Source organism: Falco peregrinus, chromosome 9 (assembly GCF_023634155.1).
Source record: "Falco peregrinus isolate bFalPer1 chromosome 9, bFalPer1.pri, whole genome shotgun sequence".
NCBI classification, from domain to species: domain Eukaryota; kingdom Metazoa; phylum Chordata; class Aves; order Falconiformes; family Falconidae; genus Falco; species Falco peregrinus.
The window spans coordinates 25,195,475-25,208,928 of NC_073729.1; the positions used below are offsets into that span (position 1 = coordinate 25,195,475).

The 13,454-nt window shown below is 38.6% G+C and overlaps 1 protein-coding gene across 1 annotated transcript in view; it reads left to right on the top strand.

The window, feature by feature from the left end:
- DIDO1 (death inducer-obliterator 1) overlaps window positions 1-13,454 on the top strand; it is a 55,375-nt gene that overhangs the window by 31,528 nt on the left and 10,393 nt on the right. The window contains exons 8-16 of the mRNA XM_055813844.1: window positions 4,331-4,793; window positions 5,699-5,858; window positions 6,568-6,684; window positions 6,908-7,015; window positions 7,475-7,610; window positions 7,740-8,283; window positions 9,156-9,309; window positions 10,308-10,397; window positions 11,086-11,281. Coding sequence (XP_055669819.1) covers window positions 4,331-4,793; window positions 5,699-5,858; window positions 6,568-6,684; window positions 6,908-7,015; window positions 7,475-7,610; window positions 7,740-8,283; window positions 9,156-9,309; window positions 10,308-10,397; window positions 11,086-11,281 — 1,968 coding nt within the window. The remainder of the gene's footprint in view (window positions 1-4,330; window positions 4,794-5,698; window positions 5,859-6,567; window positions 6,685-6,907; window positions 7,016-7,474; window positions 7,611-7,739; window positions 8,284-9,155; window positions 9,310-10,307; window positions 10,398-11,085; window positions 11,282-13,454) is intronic.

Sequence of the window (13,454 nt, forward strand, 5' to 3'; positions counted from 1 at the left end):
GGAGGGCTGCTGTGTCTGTTGACATCTAGTGGGAGAGATTGTAGTTGTCTGTGGGGAACATACCATAGTAATGGCTATTTCTTAAGCCTTGCAAGGAATGCGGTTTTTTTCTGTCAGAGAGGATTCATTTGGTTTCACTCTGGAAAGGAGCCGACTCATTAGCTCCGTTGGAACCTCACAGTCTTTTTAGCCCATGCCTCTCTTCAGTCGATAAGGATCCTGTTGCTGTTCTAATAAGTGGCTCACAGGACAAAATGGGGAAAATAGGAAATTTTGGTTTACATAGCATTTCTAACATCTAAGCCAAAGAGGTACACCCGTGTGTTCAAAAGTGCCAAACAGAAGAGCCGCTAAATGCCTTACTCTGGCGCTAATCCTCTGTGGTGAAACTCCCTGGTATTTATTGGTAGGCTGGATAGGCTAATGTTCAGTAGTCATCTCTATCCTTTTTATTCTTAATTCATTTAAGAGCATTTATTGTAGGTACACTGGAGCTACTGATGAAAAGGACTGGAAACATCACAGTAGAAAATAGTGGCCAGTATGTATAGTAGGCATTGACTGCGTCTTCTCTTCGAGTTGTTCATGGACTGGAAGGCCAAGGAATTTGAAACTCGTGATCTGAGAGAATATCTCTTCCATTTGATGCCCCATAAATTTGCTGAGCAACTGTGTCATCTGTTCAGAAGTTAAATTCCACATAGGCTGGCATCCTGCTCTCTGAAAAGAGTACCGATTTCTGTTAACTCCTCCAAACATACACTTGCTGTGGTTTCACACCTATCAGAAGACAGTGTAAGCCTTGGGGTGTGCACATGTGGGGCTGAGTCAGCAGAAGAGCGAGCTGCCACCCGAAGAGGCGGTCTGGCTCCTTCCTTGCCCTCAGCTGGGCGCTGCTGTGCGTTGGATCCAAGAGCCATGTAATGACACAGTGAGTTGGTACAGCTGAACTATGTGCCAGCACATGAATCTTGTCCCTACAGCCCAAAACTTGGTAGGACAAAAATTCTGGTTTCTCAGTCAGAATGGGATGAGGGTTCGGGTTTTTTTAGGCTAGGTTCATCTACAGCCATCACAGGTTATTTGCATGTGTAGGATTTAAGTAGTCTTGATTTTTTGTCAAAATGTGCTCATGATTTGACAGTGTCCTTCAACTAGAGTGATGTGTGCTATAAATTTGAAAAAGTAGTTGGTAGATGTTCTGAAGCACCAAATGACCTACACGTGACAGAATTAGTACATACAAAATCTGTACCATCAATTTCTTTAATCAACAAGTAGTGCTGTGTAGACAGTTGGAATTGGTATAAAGTGGTACTGTCGTTTGAAACTGTTAAAACTTTAATGAAGCTTATGAAATCCCAGCACATTTTCTTTTGGCTAAAGAAGCACAGAATTCATGCCTGCCTTTAGAAACCTTTCTAAATAGTCATAATGTCAACTTGCAGAATAAAGGATGCTTCTGCATCTTTCTTCTTGGATTATTACTGATTCTGCTGCCTTTCAGCCCTGGGTACTTCAGTCTGCCTTTGTACTAGGCCCTTTATTTATTTTACAAGTACATATTCTTACTATGATACACCTGTTTGTAACATAGAAAGGTTTGTGGTGTGGAAATACTTCTCATACATACGACGCCTGATTGACACAAAACATGTTGGTTGTGCTATTTTTAGTTCTATCAATGTAGATCTCGTTAACTAATTTGAACTAATCATTAAAAAGACAGCATACAGAGGATTAAATACAGATTTAGAATTTCGCATTTTGTACTTCTGCTGTAAACTGAAAAAAACTAAATGTGTTAGCACTGAGGACTGAAATTTTGCTGTCATCATTTTGAAACCTGAGCGGTGCTGTCCTGCCTTTCCGTGAGGAGTCACAGAAACGTGCTTCTGTCCTGCCTGCCTGAAAAGGTACAATTGTGCGCGGAAGATACAATAAACCCAGAAAAGGAGAATGGGGCAATTCCTGCGGTGTTACCAGTGCGCACGCTTCGGATATTCACTTCTCTCTGTTCAACCCAAAATAGGTTGGCTTTTTACTACTTAAGTTCTGGGTGCCAAATTTGACCCAACAAAATCCCACCAGCAACAGTTCCTGGTCCCCCTCCTCCCTCCTGGGATTGCCAAAGCCCTCATGACAACTGGAATGGTGTTGGGGTGGTAGGGGAGAGGGGGGACATAAGGGGAGATGTGGTGGGTCACACGGAAGGTCTCCCTAGCTCGGCCTCTGACAGTAACAGAAACCGGTCTCTAAGGGAAACGACGGCAACAGTGTGAGAGTAATAGCTTCAATCTACTTTATAGCAAAGCCTTCACATCCTTTGGAATGTTATAATGTATTATGGCAGCTTTTTTCATTTTACACTTCAAATAGATCTCACTCAGAAAAATTCCTCAAGATACCTACTTGTGAAATACTTTTAGGAAAAAGAATTGGGATAAATAGTGTTTCTGGATCTTCTGGCTGCCTCTTTGTGTGTTCCAGCAGAAGTTCAGTACACACCCTCGTCCTTAGCCTTACAGTTCAAGTGCAGCATTGTGCCGTAGTTATCCCAACCACCGGTTCTGTATGCGTGGTCGAGCTGCCAGCAGCAAGAACCTGTGTAAAGGAACCAGGGTTGGGGATGCCTTTCTGCTGGAAGCGTGTGCTGGTGTTCGGGGGGTACCTGAGCCGCAGGTACGGAAAGAGGCTGTGAGGCCATTCCCTCCCGGATCGAGGGAGTAGCACATGATGTTCCCCGAGTTGTCTAGATCATCCCCATCTGAGGAATGTTTCCTCTGGAAGCTTGAACCTGACTTCACGGGAGTGATTTGTCCCTTCCAAGTCCATTTTGAAACAGGTTGGACACTTCAGACACTTTCTAGTAATTTCTGCTCTCGTTAGAGCAGATAAGGTGAAGAAGGGACCGTTTGGTCCTTGGTGAAGTTACTGAAAGTGCAATTCCTGGATCTTTGCCAAGGAGACTCCTGCATTTTACCACTAGGGCTTCTGGGCTAATTAATGTACAAACCTTCATTAGCTAAAAACATCAGATTGAAAATTAACTTAGATTTGGGGGGAAAAAAGGCTTCTTTGGGGGAACTTGGCTTTTCTAATTGAAACATTGGATTTCAGGAGTTGTTTGTTGGTAGTTTCCCTCTGAACCCTCCATTGTTCGAGCTGTCAGGGTAAATGTGCTGGTGTTAGCCTGCTGGAACTTTAATATCTTGTAAATGATGTTTTGTTTGCTGGGAGCGATGGCATGGTTTTGATATTTTTTTGTTTTGTTAACTTGAATAATTTCCATCAGTACCAAAGGTGGACAGATGAAATGCAATTTAAACAGATGCTTGCTTGTAAAATCCTGTGCAAGTGTCACTTCAGCATGTGTGAAAACTGGAGCCTTTACTGATGCTTTGCAAATCTTTTTGTATATGATGTGTATGAATTATTCTATAAACATTAGAAGAAAAACCTTAAGTGGAAAAAGCTCAATATTGTGAATGGAATAGTTTGAGAATGGCAGGAATTAGGTACCCACAGCCTGAGCAGCAACATTAATGTTTAATTATTATATCAGTCTAGAATTTAGCTAGGAACTGAATAGGAATAGCTAATAGTATATGGCGACATCATCAGTATGATATTCATGCTAGCAACAGAGTAGATTATACATTTAAATTTTTATACAACTTCTGTGCTCTATAATTTGTCTTTGCTCTTTAAAATAAAAAATCTGGGTGAAAGTGTTTATTCAACTTCAATAATACTAAACTTAAGATCATATTAATGTGGTTTTAAATTCATCGACTGTCATCAGGTCAGCCTCTAATAAACTGGTTCTGTAAGGTGCTATGAGGATTTTTCTGTTTAAATGTAAAATGTGGGTTGTGGGTTTTGTTTGTTTGCTTTTTTAATGTGTGGAAAGTGTGGGGTGTTTTTAAGCTTAACAATGAAATTTCACTTGGGAATCTTTGAAGGTGGTGCCTTCTACTACATGCACATTTCCCGCCCCCCCTTAGTTTTCTTGCGTAGATTGTAAATAAGATTTTCAACCTTTCGAGCCAAAGTGGAACTCTTTTATACTCTTTAGTCTGCCTCTGAGACAAAGTACTCTCTGAAGGATCAAAGAAATATTTCTTCAAAAAGCTATGTCAACCTCTGTGTGGTTTTTAAAATTATTTTTTTAAAAGGCTATTAAAAGTAAATAGCTTAAATTGCCTACTTGATAGTTATTGTTTGCAGATGTCATTTTCAGACTTCTCTTTACAGATTGGTACCTTGTCTTCATAAATAGGAAGTTATAAAGTTAAGCCTTTAATATTTGTTGTTGTTGTTCTAACAGCTCAAAGGGAAGAGAAAAGGAGTGAAGATAGAGCAGAGTCTGCACTGGCATCAAAGAAAGCTGTTGCATCTATAGTGGAGAAACAGACATCTTCTCTTGCTAAAACTCTTCCTTCGAAGAAGTCCCCGTCATTCTCTAACACATCACTAACTAAACAACCACTTAAACCTGGAAGTTTCAAAGGTGTAATTCCCAAGAAACCTTGGCCTTCATCAGGCAGTGCTCCTTCATCAGGCAGTGTTCCTTCAAAACATTCATCTCTTTCTCATGGCTCATCAGTTTCCAAAAAACCAGCTGCATCTTCCAGTTTGGGTGGAGGACTCAAAAAGCCTTCACTGTCTTCAGTTTCTACTGCACCTGGAAGCAGTCAAGCAAAAGCGTCAGCTAGCACTGCCCAGTCACAAGCCAACTCTCAGATTCGGCAAAATATTCGACGATCCCTAAAAGAAATTTTATGGAAGAGGTGGGAATTCAAAGCACTTATTTTATATAGGAAGCTACAACTAGAAGTGAATGTTTAGCCTGCAGAGTGTTGCTTATGTCTTGATAAGGGATGTCAAGAGATTGACTTTATACTACAAATATAATTGGCATTTCAGGTTTATATAAAAAAAAAAAGATCTTGATGTAAAATAAATGTGCATGTGAAAAAGCCTTTAAAAAAAAAGGAAACCTCACTATTCAAATTATACTGAGGCAATTACGGTTGAAGAATTAAATTACAGCATAGAAGATTTTATAATGCAGGTGCTCTGAAGTTTTAAAATCAGGTGATGGCAGTGCTGGAGATGTAGAGGTTGTAGGGAACATAGTACGGAAGACACAGCAAAGGTTAAAGGTTTTTTGAAGTAGAGATTCCCTCCCCTCCCAGCATAACAGCAGCAGCAAACCCCCCTGCTCAGCGGACAGCTGTATCACTTAAGAGAGAAAAAAAACCCAAACAAATAAAAAGCAGATTTTCCCACAACGATTATTAAAGTTAATGCCAGCCATCAAGACTGACAGACCACTGTGCTCTGGCGTTGCCTCTGAAATGGAAGTGCTGTTCACAGTGGAGAATCTAGGACTGAAACTCCAGCGCTTGGGCTCCCTGTGTTGTTCACGGCAGGGAAACGCCTGGCTTCACTGCCATGAGCAGGAGTCGTCGTAAAGGCTGACTTGATTTCCCAGAGCCTGTGAACAGTAATGAGAGGTTGCCCGAGTTCAAGGTCCTGAGATAGATTTTGCCTTTGAGGTGTCATTTAAAGGAGTCTTGAGCCCTCACTGAGCAAGGAGGAGCCTGGTTAGCTCTGAGAAGTTAAGTTTTGATGAATGCTACCTGAAGATGCATGCCTAACAAATGTGCTTACCCTTTTTTGTTTTTAACAGAGTCAATGATAGCGATGATCTGGTCATGACAGAGAGTGAAGTAGGGAAAGTAGCACTCAATATTGAAAAGGAGATGTTTAACTTGTTCCAAGTTACAGACAACAGATACAAGAGTAAATACCGTAGCATCATGTTCAATCTCAAGGACCCCAAAAACCAGGTTTGACATTTCCTTAAACAGTAAATATAGACTGAAATATACTTTTGGTTTGTAATGATACGTCAAAGTCTACCCTCAACATTAAGAGTTTTGAGATGGAGACATGAATTGTACTATAAAAGATTACTATAAAGCTATTCAAGTCTTAATAATTTTGTTTTAATCCAAGTAGGAGTTCAAAGTCTAGTTGGTCATATGTATTTACTCAGTTTGGGCATTTGATGTGAAATACTTATTTACAGAATGGCTTTCTTAAAACTAAAATACAGACTTTAATAATTTTTCCTCCTCTACATTCTGTAGTACAAGTTGGATACTGCCCATGTACTTGATCATATTTGTGCTTTAAAAGAAAAAAACAGTTGCTGTTACAGGTGAAAGTATTCACTAGAGAATGCTTGAAATGTCCTTTTTTTAAAAAAAAATTCTACAATAGATATGAAACAGGAGAGAGGCACTTCAGCTTCTGACATTCCTGTTCAGTTAATATTGACAGTTACTGACGATAATGAGGAAAATTCATACTTTGTGTCTGTTTCATCTTTGTTTTCTGGTTTCTGCACCTTTCCAAATTTGCTTATAAGGAGCCAGGTTTTTTAATACAGAATTAAGAAAGTTGAACAGGTTTTACCTGTTAAGCACTGAAAATCTTGTTAGTTACCCAAGTAGGTTCTCTTCAACATGGCAACAAAAGCTGTTCTGCTTTCAGGGACTTTTTCATCGTGTTCTTCGTGAGGAAATCTCACTGTCAAAACTGGTGAGAATGAAACCAGAAGAGCTTTTATCTAAAGAACTGTCTGTATGGAAGGAGAAACCAGCTAAAACAGTAAGTAACATAATTTTCCCCTGTGTCTTTAGATACAAATTAAGAGCAAGTCTGCCAACCCTTACCACCCATATTATGTTAATACACCATTTTCTTCCTAATGAAACACTAGTAATGTTCAGTTTCAATGTACTTTATCACCAGCCAAATGATAACAAACTACAGATTAAAATTATAAAATAAATATGTGGACTTTTGACCAAAATGGTTGTGTTTCTTTCAGATGATAGAGTCAAGAAGCAAATCTCATGAAATCAAGAAAACGACTGTAAAACGGGAGCATGTGCCAGTTGTAAACATGGAAGATTCTCCGCCAGTGTCTGATTCTGATGTAAGTATTGGCTGTTGCTTCAGCATAAAGACATTGGGGAAGATAAAAGGGTAACCAAAGCCTCAAATTTTCATCAGCAGTGCAGATTGTTTCAATGAACTGTAAGGATATTACTGTCTAGCAGGTATGCTATGAGCATTTTTTCCTTTTAGTTTGAAGAAGTGCCCCGGCCAAATGATAGGCATATTTCCATGCGCTTCTAAAATGCTGTGTATTTTTCAGCCCCTGATGTCAATTTACAGAGAAATCTTTTATTTCTGAACACTAGCTATCTACTTCAGAACATCATGGAATGAAATGAGGACAAATATTACTGTCTGACGTCATATGCTTTAACCAAAACCTTTAATCTTTTTTTTTTTTAAGAACTGAAGTTAATTAATAGTTTCCAAAGTGTGGTTTTTTTATGGTTTAAATTAATGATCAACTGGAATATTTGTTGTGTTTGTTCACTTTTAGGAGCAGCAAGAGGCAGCCCGAGCTGCACCAAATGTAAACAGTGCTCCTTCTCTAGATGTTTTTAGCAGTATGTTGAAGGATACAACAAGTCAACATCGAGCCCATCTTTTTGACCTGAACTGCAAAATCTGTACAGGTATCTACAGTGATGATTGCGTGCAATGTAAAAGAATGGTTATGTGAAGAGTGTTGTTTGTTTATTTGTTTTTCTCCAAATTATTTCATTGTTAAATAGTAATCAAAAGCTTTTGAAATAAATTTATAGGTCAGATTTCAGCATCCGAAGATGAAACACAACCTAAGAAGATAAAGTCAGCGACTCCTGTTAAAAAGGTGGAGTCAAAATCCAAACCAGAAGTTCAGCCAAAGTATGAAAGTTCTGCACCAACCCCAACAGCAGAGCCTGCCAAAGAGGCTGTCTCTGAAAATGCAATGGAAACCGAAGCTGGACCGGTAGCAGAAACGGTTTCTCCATCAGCTGTAGAAAGAACTTATGTTCCTACAACCCAGGGCCATAACAACACAGATTCTTCTGTATCTGAAGAGGCTTCTGCTTTTCCTGCCTCTTGTGCTGGCGCAGTTGTCACAACCGTAACAGTTTCTGGCAGAGACCCTCGAACAGCGATGAGCAGCTCCTCCGGTACTGCGATGCCAGCCCTGCGTTCTGGCCCTGCGCCTGACAAAGTTTCCGCAGGGGAAACAAAACAGACTTCAAAACCAGTTATGACTGTCCCCAAATCAATACTAACAAAACCGTCATCCTCACCAGATCCAAGATACTTAGCAGTTCATCATTCACCCAATATCAAGTGCGTATACTTAATAGTAAGCCAAGCTACCAGGTCTTCAATGTGGTTGTCTTCAAAGTCCCATATCCCGTTCCCCTGCCCCCCTCCCCATTAAAAGGCATGTTCAACTTTAAAGTTCAGGTTGCCTGGTTCAGATTTTTAATTTACCTTCTCTAGTTGATACAGTTTTCAGAGCATCAAGTGCATGTTGACAGCAAAGATTCTACAATGTGTTTCAGCAGATAAATAAAGCTTGAAGGCATTACGCAGACTTAGAAGTCTGCCGTGTATGTTAATATATAGAAAGCAATCATATGTGAGAGATGGTTTAAAGGCATTTCCAGTTTTTCATCCTGTATTAAAAAATGATTACATCTGAATTTTTGAATTAAAATTAACCAATGATCAGCTTGAAAGGAAGTGGATTTTCTTCATATTCTGCATATTCTGGATGTATGCAACAGTAAAAATAAATATTGCAGAGTATGCCCTTATACAACTGCAGTTAAAAAGATTTTTGTTCATAGCAAATTCTTTTACTTCACAGTCTCTTTCAGATGTGTAGTGTTGACTCAATGAGAAATACATGAATCAGGTTAGTTTGTTACAAGAGTCAGGATCACAACAGTCACAGTACTAAGCTAATTTTATAGGAGTCATATCTTCTGGCATCTTTTTGCCTGGCTGCAGCTATCAGTTCATTTTCTCTTACTCCTTCCTTGCTTTTTTCACTAACACCAGGGTAATGGAAAATATTAACAAAGCATTTAGTAAAAATTCTCTTATTTTTTTTAAAGACAGTATTTGATCGGTTGAGGAGGGAAGGAAAGAAAAGAAAAGGGGCCATTCTCATTTGCATTCTGTAACCTTTCTGTTTTGGCTTTGTTTTGCAGTGTTGCAGAGCCACGCTCGCCTCAAGACAGCGATACTTCCCTCTTTCTGTCTCGCCTCAACACCATTTGGAAAGGATTTATTAACATGCAAAGTGTGGCCAAATTTGTCACTAAAGCATATCCTGTCTCTGGGTGCTTTGACTATCTTAGTGAGGTTAGCACGGACATGTTTATGTGTTTGGAATAAATCTGTACTGCAATTCCTGTTGCTAGGAAGGCTGGGGTCACTATATATCTATCTATATATCTATTTATATGTGTATGTGTAAATGTAGCAGTGGTAAACAGCATCCTTTTAGTAATAGGAAAAGTATCTCAAGAAAAAAAAAAACTTTAAAAAATTCCTTACAAATTTGTGAAGTATTTTCATGTCTTTAAACATGTTTATACATACGTTAGGATCTGACATAGACTAATAGCTTTATTTCAGCCTCATTGTTTGAAAAGTTTTAGAGCTAGTATTTTAAAGTATAGATGTTCTTTTCTCAAACTAGATGGGTCACTGATGTGATCTATTCCAAAATTTTCTTTGGTCATTTTTGAAAAATAGCATTCTTTTAACTAATTTAAAAAAAAAAAAAAAAAAGTTGGATGTTATTATTATGGGAGGGTGTACATTCAGATAATGAGACAGTATAAAAGTTTGCACTAAGAAAAGTAGGATTTTCTTTTTTCTCTGAAATGCATTTTATGTAACTGTTAGGAAGTTTCAAACACAAATGAGTGTTTTAGGGCTTTTATTAGTAGGGTTGGTGGTTTTCTCTGATACTGCTTTTGCTAAAATGAATTTCACTCTCCTCCACAACAGGAAGCTCACTAGAACTCATGTGACTTATAGTCACGCATGCAGTATTTCCTGAGAAACTGAAAACGTGGGGAAAATCTGTGTTTCAAATAGCAGCTTCCCTATAAAAACAAAGGCAGTAATGGGCGTACGGATCTGTTTGCTCTCCTGGTCTAGGAGTGCCTTTTGTGTGTCAGGTATACTGTTAGCCTTTTGGTAGCATGCCATAATTAAACACCTTGAAATTCACAAGTAGGCTGTCTGAAATTAGAAAAGTATGTATGAAAGTTTAGTCTTACTTAGTCTAGACTAAAACCATTAGTCTATTTTGATTTTTCTCACACTACCATGTAATGCTTCTTGTTTAGGATTTACCAGACACAATTCATATTGGTGGGAGGATCTCACCGAAGACAGTCTGGGATTATGTTGGCAAACTCAAATCTTCGCTTTCTAAGGTATTCACTTAAAATCCTTTGCAAAACCCAGAAGAAAAATACACCGATATAAAATGACGACTTCCTCTATAGTATAAATTAGTAAACAGCAAATCTTGACATAGATCACACCTGGAAAACTACCAACACCACTTGCTCCTTTGAAAATTTTGATTTATTGAATAAACATGTTTATTGAGCTGCAGATCCTCTTGATCTCTCTTGCACAGTAGTTAAATATTCATACTATTTATTCGTTTTTAATGATTGAACATAAATAATCTTGTTTATTCACCGTTGAAGATTTAAGTTCAAATTTTAAAGAAAAGAAACTTGGCCATTTAATATATGTAATGTTTTAGTATCAAAACCACTCCAGAAGTGGAAAAAATTATGCACAGTATACAGTTATAATTATGAAACTAAGAATTTTCTATTTCTTTCATATTAATTGGCGCTTCAAGATGTTTAGTTTGATGTAAGATACAAAAGTAATTTGTATTTCTGAAAATGACAAACCTAATTCTGCTTTAGTATTACAACTTCAGTATTACAACAACAGCACTCCCTTAAAGCTAGAGTATTGCCTTGAAAACATAGTTGGAGTGATAAATATACAATTTATTTTTACCCCTGGAATTTGCCCTATACCATTTTATTTGCTGGTATGTTGCAGGTTGAATTTTTCCACTTTGCTTTTGTATTACAGGAATTGTGTTTGATTCGTTTCCATCCAGCAACAGAAGAAGAAGAAGTCGCCTATATCTCTCTCTACTCCTATTTTAGCAGTCGTGGTCGTTTTGGTGTTGTAGCTAATAACAACAGACATGTCAAGGATCTCTACCTGATCCCCCTGAGTACTAAGGACCCCATTCCTTCCAAACTCTTGCCCTTTGAGGGACCAGGTAAGCACAAAACAGGGGAGGCTAAATGCTAGGTAAAATCAGAAAACAAAAATCAATCTGACACAAGTTGTTGTTGAATGTTTAATGTGAGCATTATTAAATTTTTTTTAATCTAAGAACAATTTTAAAGTATGTAAATTGGGAAAAACTGGAAATCCAACTCTGTTCAAGATAAAATTGTCTGAAATTTACATAGCCTTTCCAACAAGATGCTTGTATGCTATTAGGAGGATGAGTTTACCTGTAAAATCAAGTATGTGAAACAGCCACTATATTGGAAAAACAAACAAAAACCCAAACAAAACCAACACCCCCGCCTCTCCCCTTATCTTCAGCAACCCATAAATCCACAAAACCTAGGCCCTTGCAAGCCATTCACTGTCGCTTAAATCAAGCAGGAAACTTAGCCCACAGAGGAGTCAAGAAATCTATGAAGACAAAGGTAATATTTATAGTTGTTTCACTACATTGTCATTGTCTCATGCTGTACGTGCAACATGGTGCACAAGGTGTTTGAAATGTTTTGTTCTAGCTGGAGCAAACTCTAGCCAAGTTGCTGACTTCTGAACATTGGCTTGTTGTGGGGGAAAGGGATCCACATTCCTTAGGGTGAGTAGGTGGCAGACAGTAGTTGGTATAGGCAGGTTAAATTTTAATCTTCTATTTTTAGATAAAATTACCAGTAGGAATGTTTGGCTTGAATTCGCTCCATGTTTGTGCATAGCACGTGCTGACAGAAGAACTGAGAATGAATTCAGCCATGGAACACCCTTCTGCTACAAAATTTGAAGTCATCCTCATCTGAGGATGGAGGAAGTGCATATGCTTAGTTGCCAAATAATTATCTAGGGTTTTATATAAAATAACAGAATGAGAAGCTGAAGAACTGCAGGTTGCAATGAAGGTAATACTTCATTATCATAGCAATGGTTTGCGAAATACTGCACGGTAGGTATGAAACAGCAGACACGCAAGGAGCTGACCTTTCTGAGAAGCTGGCTGTTCTCTATTCAAATACAAGTTTAGGACTAAACTCAATAAAGCATTCTCAGAGCTTACATGCAGGAGCAACAGTGCCTGGAACAGGTTTTCACGTGTTAATGGCTTCAACAACAACAAATTTGTTGTAAATGGGTATTTGGTTAAGTCAAAAAGTACCTCATTAGTTAAATGCTCTCACTTTCTCCCTTCCTCCATGAGATTGCAAAGGGCATTTGCTCTGCATCCTCAGGCAAGATTTTTCTCATACACACCAAGGCTGTCTTGTCACTTGGAACAGTGCACAGTCTAGGGCATTGGTTTTAGGCTGCAGCTAAAAAGGCGGGATAATTGCTATCTAAATTACAGCAATATAGCTATAATTGTTGAATCACAGCACCTCATAGTCTTTTAGCTTTACTGAATTCTTGAAAGGTAGGCAAAAACTGTCATTCCCATGTTGTAGCCAAGAAGTGAGAACGCTAAGCATAGAACACTTTTGGCACAGGGATGGTAGGCAGAGAGTCTTAACTCATGGACTGGTTTTTCCAGCCAGAACAAAAGAAATTCCCTACTTTCTGGACACTAACAGAAGAATGGGATGAGCCATTGAGTCAGCTGTAAATGTCTGCAGTCTTTTGCTGGGCTAGTAAATAACCTGCACAAGGGAGGCACTTACCTAATGGTTGCCTACTTGGATTCCTGTGGAAATACCAGCTTTCCTTTTTCAGACTAAACTCTTACCTTAGATTGGAGATTGTCAAATGTCAGTCTGGTTTTGCCGAGTATCACGGGCAAAAGGTTTTCAAAACTGGAGGGACCAGCTCAGTATAAATACAGGTGTCATCTGCAGGTGGTGGTCATGGAGGCAAATTTTATGAGTCAGGCTTTCAAATTGAAATACGTAATTGGAGGCAAAGTGGATTAAAGGATAGCAATAGCAACAAGGTTTCAAAGGAAGAGAGGCAATATGGTGTAACAGTTTCATAGAAGACACAGACTTTTGCCATCAATTCACACTTCTTGGAAACTTCTGGAGCAGCCCTTACCTCATGGTTGTGCAAAGTTGTGTTCATATTCTAAAACCCGATTCTGTATGGGGGGGGCAAGCAAAAAAATCAGGTAAGCGGTTTTTCTGCTTTTTTGTATGTATTAAAACCACAGCACAATGTAATCCATACTTTTTAATGACATC